General features: G+C 46.0%; 1 protein-coding gene across 1 annotated transcript in view; it reads left to right on the top strand.

Moving 5' to 3' along the window:
* The window catches only part of LOC118377919 (signal transducer and activator of transcription 5B-like), a 113,803-nt gene that overhangs the window by 63,004 nt on the left and 34,516 nt on the right, over window positions 1–16,283 (top strand). Inside the window, exons 2-7 of the mRNA XM_052518720.1 lie at window positions 8,328–8,391; window positions 10,944–11,081; window positions 11,317–11,473; window positions 12,557–12,646; window positions 13,782–13,956; window positions 14,192–14,322. Of these exons, the coding sequence (XP_052374680.1) occupies window positions 10,954–11,081; window positions 11,317–11,473; window positions 12,557–12,646; window positions 13,782–13,956; window positions 14,192–14,322 (681 nt within the window). The 5' untranslated portion in view covers window positions 8,328–8,391; window positions 10,944–10,953. The remainder of the gene's footprint in view (window positions 1–8,327; window positions 8,392–10,943; window positions 11,082–11,316; window positions 11,474–12,556; window positions 12,647–13,781; window positions 13,957–14,191; window positions 14,323–16,283) is intronic.

Below are 16,283 nucleotides of genomic sequence, written 5' to 3'. Positions count from 1 at the left end.
TGCAGTGTATTCAAGGTTTAATAAGGTGTCTAAAGTTTGTCATTTCCACTTTAAAATTACAGACTTGATTTGCCCTAACTGAAATGTCTCAGCCCCTACAACATGTCCATTATTTATAATCCACACAATAGTTTACATTTCCTGTTGCTGCAGGATTATTTTCCTGCAGTGAGACACCGATCAAATTAACATCCTATATCTGTATACCATTTATCAGTATGAGTTCCCCCTATTACCTCTCTATACCTGGCCTTTGTACAGTGCTGAGTTGTCACAGACATTGTCTCTTTATAACCGTAAATATCAGTGTCATGCATCTGACTTAAAGGTAATGCTGCAATCAGTTAGCATTTTAAATATGCTAATGAAAAAGTTGTTGTTTGAATTTTTGTTGTAGGGTTGATTTAGGTTGGAGAACCTGAATTTTTGTTGTAGGGTTGATTTAGGTTGGAGAACCTGAATATTTGAGGTAAATCATTTATGTGTCTTCTGCTTTCTGTAGAAGAGTAGATGTGCTTCTATTTGCAGTCACATGAGTCACTTGGTTGATTTGTGTGTTGTTTCGTTGGGTAGTTGGTGTCATCACGAACTAACAAGCTGTGAGTTTCACATGGGTGGTGGTGGTGGGTGGTGTGGCAGTTTGCCATTTAAGTTCCTAACAGGAAGTACTTGTGTAAATGAAATGCTGTTTCTCCTAAGAGGAAAGAGTGGGTGACATAGACTTCTTGCAAAAAGAGCCCCAACACTTGCTTTCATTTTCATTCTGTACAATGTGTAACACAATTTGAGATATTTATAGATTTACTGGAGATCTTGCTAGACATCCTGGAGTTGCAATTTGGAGATGCACAAAAGCACACACACACACACACAAACACACAAACTAACCTTGTGGGGACACACAATTCAGTCCCATTCAAAATCCTATTTTCCCTAAACCCAACCGTACCCTAATCCTAACCCCAAAACCTAACCTTAACACACACACACACACACACACACACACACACACACACACACACACACACACACACACACACACACACACACACACACACACACACACACACACACACACACACACACACACACACACACACACACACACAGTGGAGAGAGTTGAGTAGAGCGACCCCTCAGGGTTAAGGACTGACTCTTAATTGTAGCCTATCCTGACACTCTCTCCTGTCACTACAGGGTTGTAGTAGAGGATGATAGGCCACTGTGGTTCTATCACCTGTGGTGGGGGTGGTGGTGGGCCATACACAACGAACCAGAGGGACATAGTGGTTCCAGTGGAGTCACTGAGACTGAGCTCGGGAGAGTGATGGTTGATGCTTCACACTGTGCTTTCCTCTCCTTTTCTTACTGACAGGATTACTGACACACAGTGTCTGCCATCAAAGAAAAGGAAAAATGTGTAATCCCATTGTCTGTCAAGTACAGATGATGTTTTCTGCCCTTTGTTGACTCCCTGATGGTCACTTGTACTCAGTGAGACTTTCCCCCCCTCTCTTCCTCTCTCTCTCTCTCTCTCTACCCTCTCTCTCTACCCCCCCTCTCTCTCTCTCTCTCTCTCTCTCTCTCTCTCTCTACCCTCTCTCTCTCTCTACCCTCTCTCTCTCTCTACCCCTCTCTCTACCCCCTCTCTCTCTCTCTCTCTCTCTCTCTCTCTCTCTCTCTCTCTCTCTCTCTCTCTCTCTCTCCTCTCTCTCTCTACCCTCTCTCTCTCTCTCTCTCTCTCTCTCTCTCTCTCTCTCTCTCTCTCTCTCTCTACCCTCTCTCTCTCTACCCTCTCTCTCTCTACCCCCTCTCTCTCTCTACCCTCTTTCTCTCTCTCTCTCTCTCTCTCTCTCTCTCTCTCTCTACCCTCTCTCTCTCTACCCTCTCTATCTCTCTACCCCTCTCTCTTTCTCTCTCTCTCTACCCTCTCTCTCTACCCCTCTCTCTCTACCCTCTCTCTCTCTCTACCCCCTCTCTCTACCCTCTCTCTCTCTACCCCCTCTCTCTCTCTACCTCTCTCTCTCTACCCTCTCTCTCTCTCTACCCTCTCTCTCTCTCTCTCTACCCTCTCTCTCTCTACCCTCTCTCTTTTTTTAAAAAGCCTGGCTGGCTGTGAGCATTTAAAAATAGCAGCAGGAATTACCAGGTGCTGGTTTATCAGTGAAATGAAATTCTGTAGATTTAGAGTCAAAACAAGAGAGAGAGGATATGCCTTGTTGAGCAGTAACTGGACCATCAGCCACTCTGTCTTTTAGTTTACTATCTCAGAGTTCTATTTATTTTTGAATGAAGACAATTCTCTGTATGAATGGGGGGGTCACTCAGCAAATTTACAGGAAATAGGGTCAGTATTGTAACACCTTGTCTCTGCATCTGTTTCGTAAAGTAGTAAAGTAAGGGCAGATGTTTCAGTTCCCTGACTGACTGACACTCTGTTCTCATTCTCTGTTGGCTTTGAATAGGACATATTTTTTTCTAATCCAGCTGCCTTGACTTCCTGATTCACAGTGAATTGATTTCCTCTGTAGCAATCACTGGAGAACTGCTTGGAATATCACAAACAGAAAGGACATGATCTCCTCATATAGGAACTGGAAGCCAAAGAGCTGTGAGACAGACATGGACCTGGGGGCACTTCCTTCCCCCTCCAAGTCTCCAAGGTGCTTCTATTGAAAGTATTTCTTAGGTACAAATGTCTGGTTCCTGGACATGTTTTACACAATTAACAGTATGAAAGTAAACTCTCTATGTGCCTACTCTCAGCTCTACCATACCTGACATTCCAACACACAACCCCAACCAAGGCTGGCGGTACTCTTAGTTGTGAAGGACCAGCTGGGTGGATTATTGCATTATGCTGTAATTGCATTTGGTCTTTGCTCGTCTCTGTACGTATGTGTCTTTTTCCCCCCTCAGACCACATCCATTTGTATTGCGGTCTGTGTAGAATACATCTAGTCAGAATGGCACTGGGCTGAGTGTCTGTGCGTGAGAATGATTTGAGTGAAGTAGCCAATGTCTTTTTCATCTTTAGGAGAAGTAATAAAGATGAAACTCGAGGGTTGCGGTCTGGACGGTCTGGCGCTCTTTGAAGGGAAGGCCAAGGTAAAGATGAGACAACTGAGGCTTGTACTTGAATAGGCTGCTACTGCGTGTGCTTGTGTGTGTACGTGTGGATTGTGGAAGTGTGTGTGTGTGGCCCTGTGTCTGTGCTGCAGATAACCATCTGGGTTGGTCAGCCTTTGCTAACTGGACACATTGTCTGATATCAGTAATATCTCTCAATGTGTCTTTTCTGTCAGACAGTAACGTACTTTCTTGACTAACAGAGGATAATATTGTACAGTTTGAGATTAGATGGAGGTCCTTTCGGGGTCATTAGTGAGTTCACTGGGTGTTGACCTATGATGCATCATCATCACACTATCTTTCACCTCCATAACCAGTGGTTCCTATCGTCGGAGTCCTGCAGTCAAGTGACCAAATCACCCTCCAGTGGCCTCATGGTTGGAATATTATTCGTATTTTTATTGAAAGCATTATTGAAAAAAAAAGGGTGTTTCTATGTCAAAAGGTTGTCAGTCAGTCAGTCCTTATCAGTCCTCTGTGATGTATATAATGTGTATTATTGGGATGCAACTCAAGATTTAATACATTTCAACTCTATATCTGACATGGTACAAGTGTCTTCTTTTTAAGCCCATAATCATGTGTGTGAGGTGTATACTTCTATTTCAAAGTAGATTTGTTTCAGACTACCAAGAAACTCTGCGTGACCCTGATTTAGTCCACTGCAGTAAAAGGCTAATAGTTGCTCTTGATCAACATGGTCTCAGGACAAATCATATTATTCTGTATGTAAATCTGTGACACTCCATTAGTATGATATGTGACGTTACGTTAGGTTATATTAATTATGAATGGAATAGCTGTCATACAATATCATACGAATTAGTGGACATATAGTATTGTACGTCTTACCTGGTCGTACAATAGCATACAAATTGGATGACTCAACTTATTATACATCTTCGAGGATGTTTCGTATTATACTTCTTTCTCTGAGACCAGGTGGCTTGTTGCGCAATAACAACAACGGAGAATTACGGGGAGAATTTACATTGGCGATTAGCGAAACTAATGACAAAGATTAAGATAATTTACGTGCTGAACTAATAACGACAAAGGTTAGGGGAATGTATGTAGCAGGTTCGGTGAATTGGGTTAAGTTTAGAATAGGGGTTAGGCATGTTCAACGAGACATGAACCTTTGGATTGCTTGAGAGTTGCAGATTACGCCCACCCATCCTCCCTACTTTTGTTTCTGTGCAAAGTAACTAGACCATTAGTAGGAATCATACGTCTTGGAGGTACTTAGAAATACATAAAGTATGTTACGTATGGCTCTGAGACCAGGCTGTCTTAATAGGCCACTGAAATGGTTTTGAACTTGATGGAAAGACACCCAGTCTTGTGCATATTTGAGCATTATTAATTTATGGCTCCTGGACTGGTTAATGGAACCTAAAGTCACTGTACATTTGACATCCTTAATATGTCATGTTGTGAGCTCATATATGATAGGTGTTGTATATACTGTATGTGTGTGTTGAACAGACCAACGACGTAGGTTCCCTTGGTGCCACTTCTGATCTCTGTCTTACCCCCGACTGACACATGGGTCATGTGTCACAGGTGAAGAACCAGGATGTAGCTTGTTTCACGCCTCATTGAACATTTGGCAGATTTATTGCCCTTTCTGTCCTTCGCTCTCTTTTTCTCTCTCCCTCTCCATTTTCTCCTGTTAAATTGGAGTCATGAGACTGTCTGCCAGGGTAGTGTTGTGGTCTGAGAGCCAGGAGAAAGGAAAGGTACTTAGATAGGTGGTGGACTGACAGATGGTGGACTGACACAGTGCGGCTGCAGTACGTGCACACCAGAGCACAGCAGGCCTGAGTCAGTGCAGTGAGCCTGAAATAGGTTACGGGGCAGTATAGGTTATGGTGGTCACATGTCTGTATGTTTGAAGCCTTCCTCCAACACTGCGTCTGCCAAGCACTAAACACAGGACCGTGACTGATTCTAGACTAGGTTGGGATGTTGATGGACTCAGTTGTTGTGTGTCTGTTTGGGGGAGATGGGGGTAGTGGGAGGACGACTGGTGAAATCATCAGGCTGCCATTTGTAGGGAGAGAGAGGAGTAGTAAGAGAACAGAAACAAGGATGGAGACTTGAGGGAGAGTGTGAGACGGTGGAAGGAGATCCACACAGAAATCAAGATAATAATAATGTTTTGTTTGGAGCCTCTGGACAGCAACAGCATGTGGTGTCCTGATGTTCTGCTTGTTCCTGGTCCAACCAGAGGAAAGAGTTGTCTCCCTAATCAATCATGGTCTGACCCTCTGCTCCTCTTCTCCTATCCCTAATGCCTCAGCAGGCTCCTCCTAACCCATACCCCTCAGCAGACTCCTCCTAACCCATACCCCTCAGCAGACTCCTCCTAACCCATACCCCTCAGCAGACTCCTCCTAACCCATACACCTCAGCAGGCTCCTCCTAACCCATACCCCTCAGCAGGCTCCTCCTAACCCATACCCCTCAGCAGGCTCCTCTTAACCCATACCCCTCAGCAGGCTCCTCCTAACCCATACCCCCCAGCAGACTCCTCCTAACCCATAACCCTCAGCAGGCTCCTCTTAACCCATACCACTCAGCAGGCTCCTCCTAACCCATACCCCTTAGCAGACTCCTCCTAACCCATACCCCTCAGCAGGCTCCTCTTAACCCATACCCCTCAGCAGGCTCCTCCTAACCCATACCCCTCAGCAGACTCCTCCTAACCCATACCCCTCAGCAGGCTCCTCTTAACCCATACCCCTCAGCAGGCTCCTCCTAACCCATACCCCTCAGCAGACTCCTCTTAACCCATACCCCTCAGCAGGCTCCTCCTAACCCATACCCCTCAGCAGGCTCCTCTTAACCCATACCCCTCAGCAGGCTCCTCCTAACCCATAGCCCTCAGCAGACTCCTCCTAACCCATACCCCTCAGCCGGCTCCTCCTAACCCATACCCCTCAGACGGCACCTCTTAACCCATACCCCTCAGCAGGCTCCTCCTAACCCATACCCCTCAGCAGGCTCCTCTTAACCCATACCCCTCAGCAGGCTCCTCTTAACCCATACCCCTCAGCAGGCTCCTCCTAACCCATAGCCCTCAGCGGACTCCTCCTAACCCATACCCCTCAGCAGGCTCCTCTTAACCCATACCCCTCAGCAGGCTCCTCCTAACCCATACCCCTCAGCAGGCTCCTCCTAACCCATACCCCTCAGCAGGCTCCTCTTAACCCATACCCCTCAGCAGGCTCCTCCTAACCCATAGCCCTCAGCAGACTCCTCCTAACCCATACCCCTCAGCAGGCTCCTCTTAACCCATACCCCTCAGCAGGCTCCTCTTAACCCATACCCCTCAGCAGGCTCCTCCTAACCCATACCCCTCAGCAGACTCCTCTTAACCCATACCCCTCAGCAGGCTCCTCCTAACCCATACCCCTCAGCAGGCTCCTCTTAACCCATACCCCTCAGCAGGCTCCTCCTAACCCATAGCCCTCAGCAGACTCCTCCTAACCCTTACCCCTCAGCCGGCTTCTCCTAACCCATACCCCTCAGACGGCACCTCTTAACCCATACCCCTCAGCAGGCTCCTCCTAACCCATACCCCTCAGTAGTCTCTGGGTATACGTTGGGCTGGACAGCTTGATATGAACCATTAGCCTACTAACTGTTGTTGGTGGCATATAAATTCAACGTGTTTGATAGACAACCTGTGTGGGACAGTGGCGGACAGAGTCAATTAAGATGACGGAGGACAATTTTTATTTCTCATGAGCATGGCCTTATTTCTATTACAGCATATTGGATGACTGTCATTCATATTCCATTCACCCAGTTCAATGTAACAGCGATAGGTCTAGGCTACTACATGATACTTTAATTTTCCCTACCCATCATGAGGTTGCTACAACCTAGCCTATGAAGGAAGGCTACAACGTAGGCGCACACAGGTTGAGAGAAAATGTTGAGGTGACACATGGACAGACAGCGGCACATTCAATACCTCCTTGCACACTCTTGCCTGCATCTAGCTGATATAGGGTGTAATCATTAGTCCAACAGTTGCAAATGAGAATTTTGATTGGACAAATTCAGGTATGTTTAGCCCCGTTTTGTTCTGTTTAAGAAACGTTTTTCAACAGAATCGGCAGAATGAATACACCCCTGATAATGCGTAAACACGGTTCAGAACAGCCACGTTGTATTCCTTCTGCATCTTTGCGCTCTCCTCTCACTTTTTCCCTTTGCCGCTTTTGGACGTCAATGCACAACACATCAGCTGTATGTGACCAGGCCAAAAAACCTTTCCAAGCCAAACCATATCATAACTGCTACACACAGCCTACATCGCTGTCACCATATTAGCTAAAGTAACGTAGTCAACATAGCTGCTCCCACTCTTCCCCTCGCACTAGGCTCCCCAGCATTGTTCACTCCTGCCATCATCATTACTCACACCTGCCTTCCCCCCCATCACGTGCATCAGCGATTATTGGACTCACTGGACTCAATCATCTCTGTCATTACCTTCCCTATATCTGTCTGGTTCCCCGCTCTGTTCCCTGCTTCTGCATTGATTGTCATATGTCCTTGTTTACCCATGTGCTGACGCTGGTCCTGTACTGTTACCTGTCTGTTCCTCATTAAATGTTCAACTCCCCGTACCTGCTTCTCATCTCCAGTATCAGTCCGTACGTACACAACTATTCTCTCTCTCTCTCTCTCTCTCTCTCTCTCTCTCTCTCTCTCTCTCTCTCTCTTTGAGTCAATTACTCACCACATTTTATGCACTGCAGTGCTATCTCGCTGTATCTTATGCTTTCAGTACTAGTTTCATTCTCTGATCCTTTGATTGGGTCGACAACATGTCAGTTCATGCTGCAAGAGCTCTGATAGGTTGGAGGACAGCCTCCGGAAGTTGTCATAATTCATGTGTAAGCTCCCATCCTTTAAAAATACAAAATAAACTTAATATATATGCTATGCATTATGATTTTTGAAATGCCATTGAGGTTCAAATGAGAGGCTTTGGATAAAGGAGGTGCTAAGGTTTGTGGGAGCTCTCCACCAGTGAACAGCATCATGAAATGCTTTGGTAATCAGATTTTGTCAATGTTGTGGTCCCTTTGAAAAAAGACGACTTCCTCAGTAGCAAGCAAGGTTATACTCACTTCCTCTTTCTCTTTCTCTTTCTCTCTCTCCCTGTCTCTCAGGTTTGGGGTGCTCCTCTTCATAATATCCTGCTATTACATGGTAGCAAAGACCTGAAGACAAGAGGTAAGCAGTGTGACCTTCTCCTTTCAGTTTTTTTACACTGTGTAGATCTCTCATTGGGTCAACTGTCAATGTGCACTGTATCTGCGATCCGGGGTTGTGTGTCAGTTAATGTCGTTATAAGTGGGTGGCTCACAAAAGAGTCTCAAGATTCACTTCAATGATAAAGAGTGAAAAGCAAAAGGGAGTAACTTTCACTTCTCCTCAGATCTCTTTGTGCCACTGTGTTTGGCAGTTGTGGTAAGTACTATACCGAGGGGAATTATCTTTACCCTCTGGTGGAGTTGACAACTAAGGTGCTAATGGTGGGAACCGGGCGCCTGGTAAGGTCACAGAGGCTGATGAATTCTGTCAGTAACCCATCGCTAGACAGAGTTTGCTTACTGGCAACTCCCAGCAACCACAGACACGGATATAGAGCAGCTCTTATGAAAATTGATGTGTTTGTGTGTGTATATAGTAGTGTGTTGATTATGAATGATCATTGTGCGTGTGTGTGTGTGATTGTGTGTGTGTGTGTGTGTGCGCGTGTGTGTACAGCAGTGTGTCATTGTGTGTGTTTATGTGTCAGGGTGTGTGGTTGCGGGCATGGGCTGGTACAGACTGGCAGTCCTACACTACAGGAGAGCAGGTCAAGGAGAGGCTGCTACGGCACTGTAGAACAGGCTCACAGCTCTTCCTGTATGGTTCCTCTTCCGATCGGCTGAGAGTAGTCTGCTCATAGCCACCTGCTGATGATTGACGGGGGTCATTCTGTTACATTTAAATCCACCTCCTGCCACTCCAGCTCAGAACGCAGTCAAACCATCTGCTTTCACCTTCATTTTTTTCTTTGTTTAGCAACCCTACAGGTGTAGGATCTTATACATATATTGTCACAGCAAAATAATCCTGCAGAAACAGGATTTGAACGTTTAGTCCATAATGTTGCTTGATCGATGGTTAGGCTATTAGCTGGCCAAAAGTAGGTTACATGAAAAGTGCAATACTGTTAATTTAACCGTGTGTTAGTGTGGGCTTTCAGTGGATTAATGTAACTCTGCGGTGCAGAAATTCTCAGCAACGAAAGACTGATCAAATTAAGATCCTATATCTTAGGCTTGTTGTTGTAGTGAATGGTGGGGGATGTAGCAGTAAGTGGATTGGGGGGATGGCTGAGTGAAAAAGGTTCAAGGTTGAAGTTGAGAGGAGGGCAAGCCAGGGCATGGCAGCTAACGGGATGTGGATTTTGTGGGAGTGTGAGCGTAAGCTGATTATTAGCATCATGCCCATAGGCATACACCAGGTCACAGAGTTGCTGTGTTCTGTTCACCTGGTGCTCTCTCTCTCCATCTGCCTCCCTCTCTCTCTTTCTCTATCACTCTATTTCTGTCTCTATCTCGTTGCTCAGATGAAGGTCATGATCTGTGCTGTACCACGTCATTCATTTATAAATAAACATTTATTGTCTCTCACAAAGTCTTACCCTATCTGTTGTATGTGACTCTGTCTGTCTGTCTCCTGGTCTATCTATGTACAGATGTAGGATCTTAATTTTGCAGTAAAATAAGTCTGTAGCAACAGGATTTGAACGTTTGGCCCACAATGTTGCTTGATCAGTGGTTAGGCTTTTACCTGGCCAAAAGTAGGTGACACACTGTTAATATAACCGTGTGTTAGTGCAGGTTTTCAGTCAATTTTTGTAAATCCTGAAGCTCAAATTCTCAGCAACAAAATAGTAATTAAATTAAGATCCTACACCTGTATGTAGAAATGTATTGAGGAGCTTATGGACACTATATAAAGAGCTTTCATTTCCCTTCTACATTGTGTCGTACAAAGACATACAGAGACAGAGACATTTGCTGACACACTCTCTCACAGAGCTGAGGGACTTGTGTTGTCTATTGTTGACCTTACAGACCTTAGTCAAATAAATATGAATATGTTCCAATATTTGAGCTTCACGTAAATTAAGGCGACTTGGTCTTGTACAGTTGAACCAATGACATAATGCAAACTCCATGCGAAGGAAGTCTGCTGACTTTGCTCCAAGCGAAGAAGGTATTTGACATGTGTATTTGACCCAGATCCGCTCCCTCATGCAGCTGTTGACTCAACACAGAGCAGAATGTTTAGACTCTCAGCTCCTCCAGAGCGAAACAAACTGCCCAACTACAGCTGTCAAACACAACCAGTCCAACCGCTCTGTGGCCGTGTCAGTCGGATACATCATTCGTCTCAAAGAAGCTTCTTTCACTTTTAGTCAACTCAAACTGATGTTCTCCTCTTTTGATTGAAAACCTTCTGTACATTTTCCATGTCACTTCAAATCTGCTCACCCTGCTCTCTAATTTCTCTCTATTCACTCTCTCTTCAAATGTGCTCCATCCATCCCCCTTCTTTTTTCTCTCTCTCTCTCTCTCTCTCTCTCTCTCTCTCTCTCTCTCTCTCTCTCTCTCTCTCTCTCTCTCTCTCTCTCTCTCTCTCTCTCTCTCTCTCTCTCTCTCTCTCTCTCTCTCTCTCTCTCTCTCTCTCTCTCTCTCTCTCTCTCTCTCTCTCTTGCCTCCCCCCAGGGTGTGTAAGATGGCAGTGTGGATCCAGGCCCAGCAGCTCCAGGGGGATGCGCTGCACCAGATGCAGTCTCTCTATGGACAGCACTTCCCCATTGAGGTGCGCCATTACCTGTCCCAGTGGCTCGAGGGCCAACTCTGGTGAGTGCAGCACAAAGCACACCACACTACCTGACAGAAGACATGCCTCACCCGGTAACCTTCACATTCGGTTCAATCACAGTCACAGTAGTAGCAGGGACCATGGAGGTGTAGTAACCTGAGAGCAATGTATAGTAGCAAGTGTGTAAAGGCACTGTTTTTATGTATGTGCTTGAGTGAAGGTGTGTGTATACATAGAGGATATCTCTAAGCATTCTATATGTTCCTGTGCCAGGGATGTGATCGATCTGGAGAACCCTCAGGAGGAGTTTAAGGCCAAGCGTCTGCTGGACAGCCTGATCCAGGAGCTGCAGAACAAGGCTGAGCATCAGGTGGGAGAGGACGGCTTCCTGCTCAAGATCAAACTGGGACACTACGCCAGCCAGCTCAAGGTGAGACAGATTGAACCAGTAGACAAACCTCCACTCTAAGCTAGTATGAAGGTGAGAGATACTGTGCACAAATTCCCAGTGTACGTGAGCAGAGCACAAAGCCAGTGCCCTCATAAAAACCTCCACACCTAACTAGCTAGCTGGCCCGTTTTAATAAAGCCAGTATAAACCCAATAAACTCACAAGGATATGATAACCTTACAGCCAACTAACTATACCAGCTGAATCGTGGTGATTATTATTTCAATTATACTGATATCAAACTCAGCTAAATGTTAGTTATCACAGCCTCATTGGCAACAGTCCCATGTCCATAAACCCCAAAACAAAGTACTTAGAAATGAAACAGTATGTGAGAACAGCCTGCTCTGGTCAGTGTGTCTATATGAAGAAAAACAAAAGGTAGACAACACTGGGCTACGGTAACCAGGCAGTGTTCTCTTTTATGATTGAGTGCTTCACTCACCGATCTCAGTGTGTTTGTCTTCACCCTTATGGACAGGGTTCAGAGGAACAAGCTGTCTCTTATCACCTTCCACAGTGGGAGTAGGAGGCATCTTGTCAACACAACCCTCTGTAGCCTACAATGCAGTCTTTCAACCCCGCATGGTGCCTTGGTGTGTGTATGTGTGCGTGAGAGAGAGATTTAGACCTGTGTTTCCCAACTCTCGTCCTCCAGTACACCCAACAGCACAAATGTTTTTTGTAGCCCCACGGACAAGCACATCTGATTCAACTTGTCAATTCATCATCAAGCCTTCGATGAGTGTTTTTGTGTGGGGCTAAAACATAATGTGTGCTTTTGGGGTTACTTGAGGACCGGAGTTAAAGGGAGAGAAAAGAGAGAAAGGAAGAGAAATGTGGCCAGTGGATGTGAGACCAAGTCGTCTGCACTTGAGAGAAGGATCTCATTAGTCTAATTGGGTTTAGCTAGGCTCAGGAAGTGGGCTTTAGAGCGTTAGCATGCCGCGGCGCGGGAGCAGGCTAAATTGGTCAGTGTTGTGTGCACGGCCGTACTGCCAGTCAGCGGCTAACACGGCTAACGAGCCTAACACGACAGCACATGTGGTCCTTGTCTTTCAGAGCACGTATGACCGCTGCCCTCTGGAGCTGGTGAGATGCATCAAACACATCCTGTACACGGAGCAGAGGCTAGTCCGAGAGGCCTCTAATGTGAGTATGAAGCAGTCTCTCCAACTTCCATTCCTACTCCCACCTACCTGGGAAGCTTGTTTCACAGGTGTGCATATAACAGATACCTGTAGCTCGTATGCACAAAATACGCACGCACACACACACACACACACACACACACACACACACACACACACACACACACACACACACACACACACACACACACACACACACACACACACACACACACACACACACACACACACACATATATACATACATACATACCCATATGGAAATACCCACACACCTTTTATAAATATTTGCATAATATAAACACCACACAGAGATGTTAAACATAACACAGCCAATTCCATGATATTATGGAAATCACAGCCATTGGGGGTCGCTTTGCTGCCTCTCTGCCGACATCAAAGGCAATTTACTTTCAATTTTCCCACAGACATACGTAAACCTGTTAACAACCACATAAATACATAAATACACACAACGCACGCACACACACACATACATAGCACTTCACACACACACCTAGTCAGAAAACCTGCACAGACACAGCCCATATGTCTCGCTGAAAGATGAACTTTGAATTTCTCATTAACCAGCAATGCTGTAGGCCTGGTGGAGAGGTGAAGAAATGTGATATTTTATAACAAGGGTTATAAAACCATAAAGCCGGTGGGGCATAAAACATCTGAATATCAATAAACCCAGTGTTAAATTGACTTCCAGTCCTGCCAGGCTCCTCCTATCACAGGATTGCATATTCTACGTGATTGCATTCCCACCTGTTTATTCAGACTGTCTTCACAGTGCTCACGTCCCCAGCCTTAACAAGCCATGGGCTGTGTCTGCCCACGATAAGGAAATGCATTTCCCTCTGCACGGTCTCACATGTTCAGTCAGTGGTGATCACTGCTGGTTATGGTTGTTAGGGATTACTGTGGAATAACACAAGCAGGGGTCATTGAGGTTGTGTTAAAGAGGCACAGGGCGATTTCAGGTTCTGTCAGTTTGTGTGTCTTTCTGCTCCATGTAACGATTATGAAATGCTCAACACCACACTAGCTAGTTCCTGCAAATCATCTCACAGCCAGCGTTGTTTACCGGCCCAGCCCTCTCACCTCTCTCTCCTCTCTCTGATTGGCAGTCGAGCTCCCCAGTGGGAGGGATGATGGACAGCATGTCCCAGAAGTACCAGCAGATCAACCAGGTATTCGAGGAGCTGCGCTTGCTGACCCAGGACACAGAGAACGACCTGAGAAAGCTCCAGCACAACCAGGAGTACTTCATCATCCAGTACCAGGAGAGCCTCCGCATCCAGGGTGAGTCAGCCTTGCCCTGGTCCCCCTCCTAGTCACAACACCCTGGGTCATCAACCCCAGCAGCCCTCACCTTTTTAGGGCAGAATGACGTGTGGGTTTGTAGGTGAGTGAGTGGGTGTCAGTATGTATGTGTGTGTGTGGTCTGCAAAGTAAAAGACAGGTGTGTTTATGTGAGATTTGCTGACCTCCCCCTCTCCTCCTCCCTCTCCCTCTCCCTCTCTTTTCCCACATGCAGCCCAGTTGACCAGCCTGGCCACACTGCCCCCTGCTGACAGACAGCTGAGGGAGCCCACATTACTGAGCAAGAGAGCCACCGTGGAGGCCTGGCTCACCCGGGAGGCCAACACACTACAGAAATACAGACTGGTACACTACTTTTTATACTGCATACACACACATGTACTGAAACACACACACGTACACCCTGGAATGATAGCGCCGGAAGGGATGGCTGTTGTTTTATTGGCTCTTAACCAACCGTGCTATTTTGTCCGTTTTTTGGGGGTTTGTAACTTATTTTGTACATAATGTTGCTACTACTGTCTCTTATGACCGAAAAGAGCTTCTGGACATCAGAACAGTGATTACTCACCTCGAATTGGACAAATAATTTTACTTTAATGAGTTGGACTAGAATGACTCCAAACACCCAAACAGGCCCTCATCCCATCATTCGCTGGAGAAAGGAATGGCGATTTCACGGAAGGAGATCGGGGTGCCTTGTGTGGATCAGCCGACAAGTGGCTAATCTGCCTTAGCTAACAGTACTGATGGCAAACGTTCAATTGCTTGAAAATAAATGGGACGAACTGAAAGCATGTACTGTATATCCTCCCAACGGGACATTAAAAACTGTAATATCTTATGTTTCACAGAGTCATGGCTAAACAACATTAATATGTCGGGTTATACTGGCGGGTTATACACTCTATCAGCAGGATAGAACAGCAGCCTCTGGTAAGACACGGGGAGGGGACCTATGCATATTTGTAAACAACAGCTGGTGCACGATATCTAAGGAAGTCTCAAGGTTTTGCTCGCCTGAGGTAGAGTATCTCATGATTAGCTGTCGATCACACTATCTACCTAGAGAGTTTTCATCTGTATTTTTCGTAGCTGTCTATATACCACCACAGACCGATGCTGGCACTAAGACCGCACTCAATGAGCTGTATACCTCCATAAACAAACAGGAAAATGCTCTTACAGAGGCGGCGCTCCTAGTGGCCGGGGACTTTAATGCAGGGAAACTTAAATCAGTTTTACCTCATTTCTATCAGCATGTTAAATGTGAAAACAGAGGGAAAGAAACTCTCGACCACCTTTTCTCCACACACAGAGACGCATAGTACAAATCTCTCCACCACCCTCCATTGGCAAATCTGACCATAATGCTTTCCTCCTAATTCCTGCTAACAAGCAAAAATTAAAGCAGGAAGCACCAGTGACTCGGTCTATAAAAAAGTGATCAGATGAAGCAGATGATGAACTACAGGACTGTTTTGCTAGTGCAGACTGGAATATGTTCCGGGATTCTTTTGATGGCATTTAGGAGTACACCACATCAGTCACTGGCTTCATCAATAAGTGAATCAAAGACGCTTTGTCCTCACAGTGACTGTACATACATTCCCCTACCAGAAGCCATGGATTACAGGAAACATTCACACTGAGCTAAAGGGCAGAGCTGCCGCTTTCAAGGAGCGGAAGCATATAAGAAATTCCTCTATGCCCTCCGACGAACCATAAAACAGGCAAAGCGTCAAATACAGGACTAAGATCAAATCGTGCTACACCGGCTCCGACGCTCGTTGGATGTGGCAGGGCTTGCAAACTATTACAGACTACAAAGGCAAGCACAGCCAAGAGCTGCCCAGTGACACAAGCCTACCAGATGAGCTAAATAACTTTTATGCTCGCTTCGAGGCAAGTAACACTGAAACATGCATGAGAGCATCAGCTGTTCCGGATGACTGTGTGATCACACTCTCCGCAGCCGATGTGAGTAAGACATTTAAACAGGCCAACAGGCCAACAAGGCGGCAGGGCCAGACGGATTACCAGGACGTGTACTCCAAGCATGCGCTGACCAACTGGCAAGTGTCTTCACTGACATTTTCAACCTCTCCCTGTCTGAGACAGTAATACCAACATGTTTCAAGCAAACCACCATAGTCCCTGTGCCCAAGAACACTAAGGTAACCTGCCTAAATGACTACCGACCTGTAGCACTCACATCTGTAGCCATGAAATGCTTTGAAAGGCTGCTCATGGCTCACATCAACACCGTTTTCCCAGAAACCCTATGTGAGAATCCTATTCATTGA

Source organism: Oncorhynchus keta, chromosome 5 (assembly GCF_023373465.1).
Source record: "Oncorhynchus keta strain PuntledgeMale-10-30-2019 chromosome 5, Oket_V2, whole genome shotgun sequence".
Classification (NCBI taxonomy): Eukaryota; Metazoa; Chordata; class Actinopteri; order Salmoniformes; family Salmonidae; genus Oncorhynchus; species Oncorhynchus keta.
The sequence above is the reverse complement of the archived record's forward strand: the minus strand, read 5'-3'. Positions and strand labels throughout refer to the sequence as shown.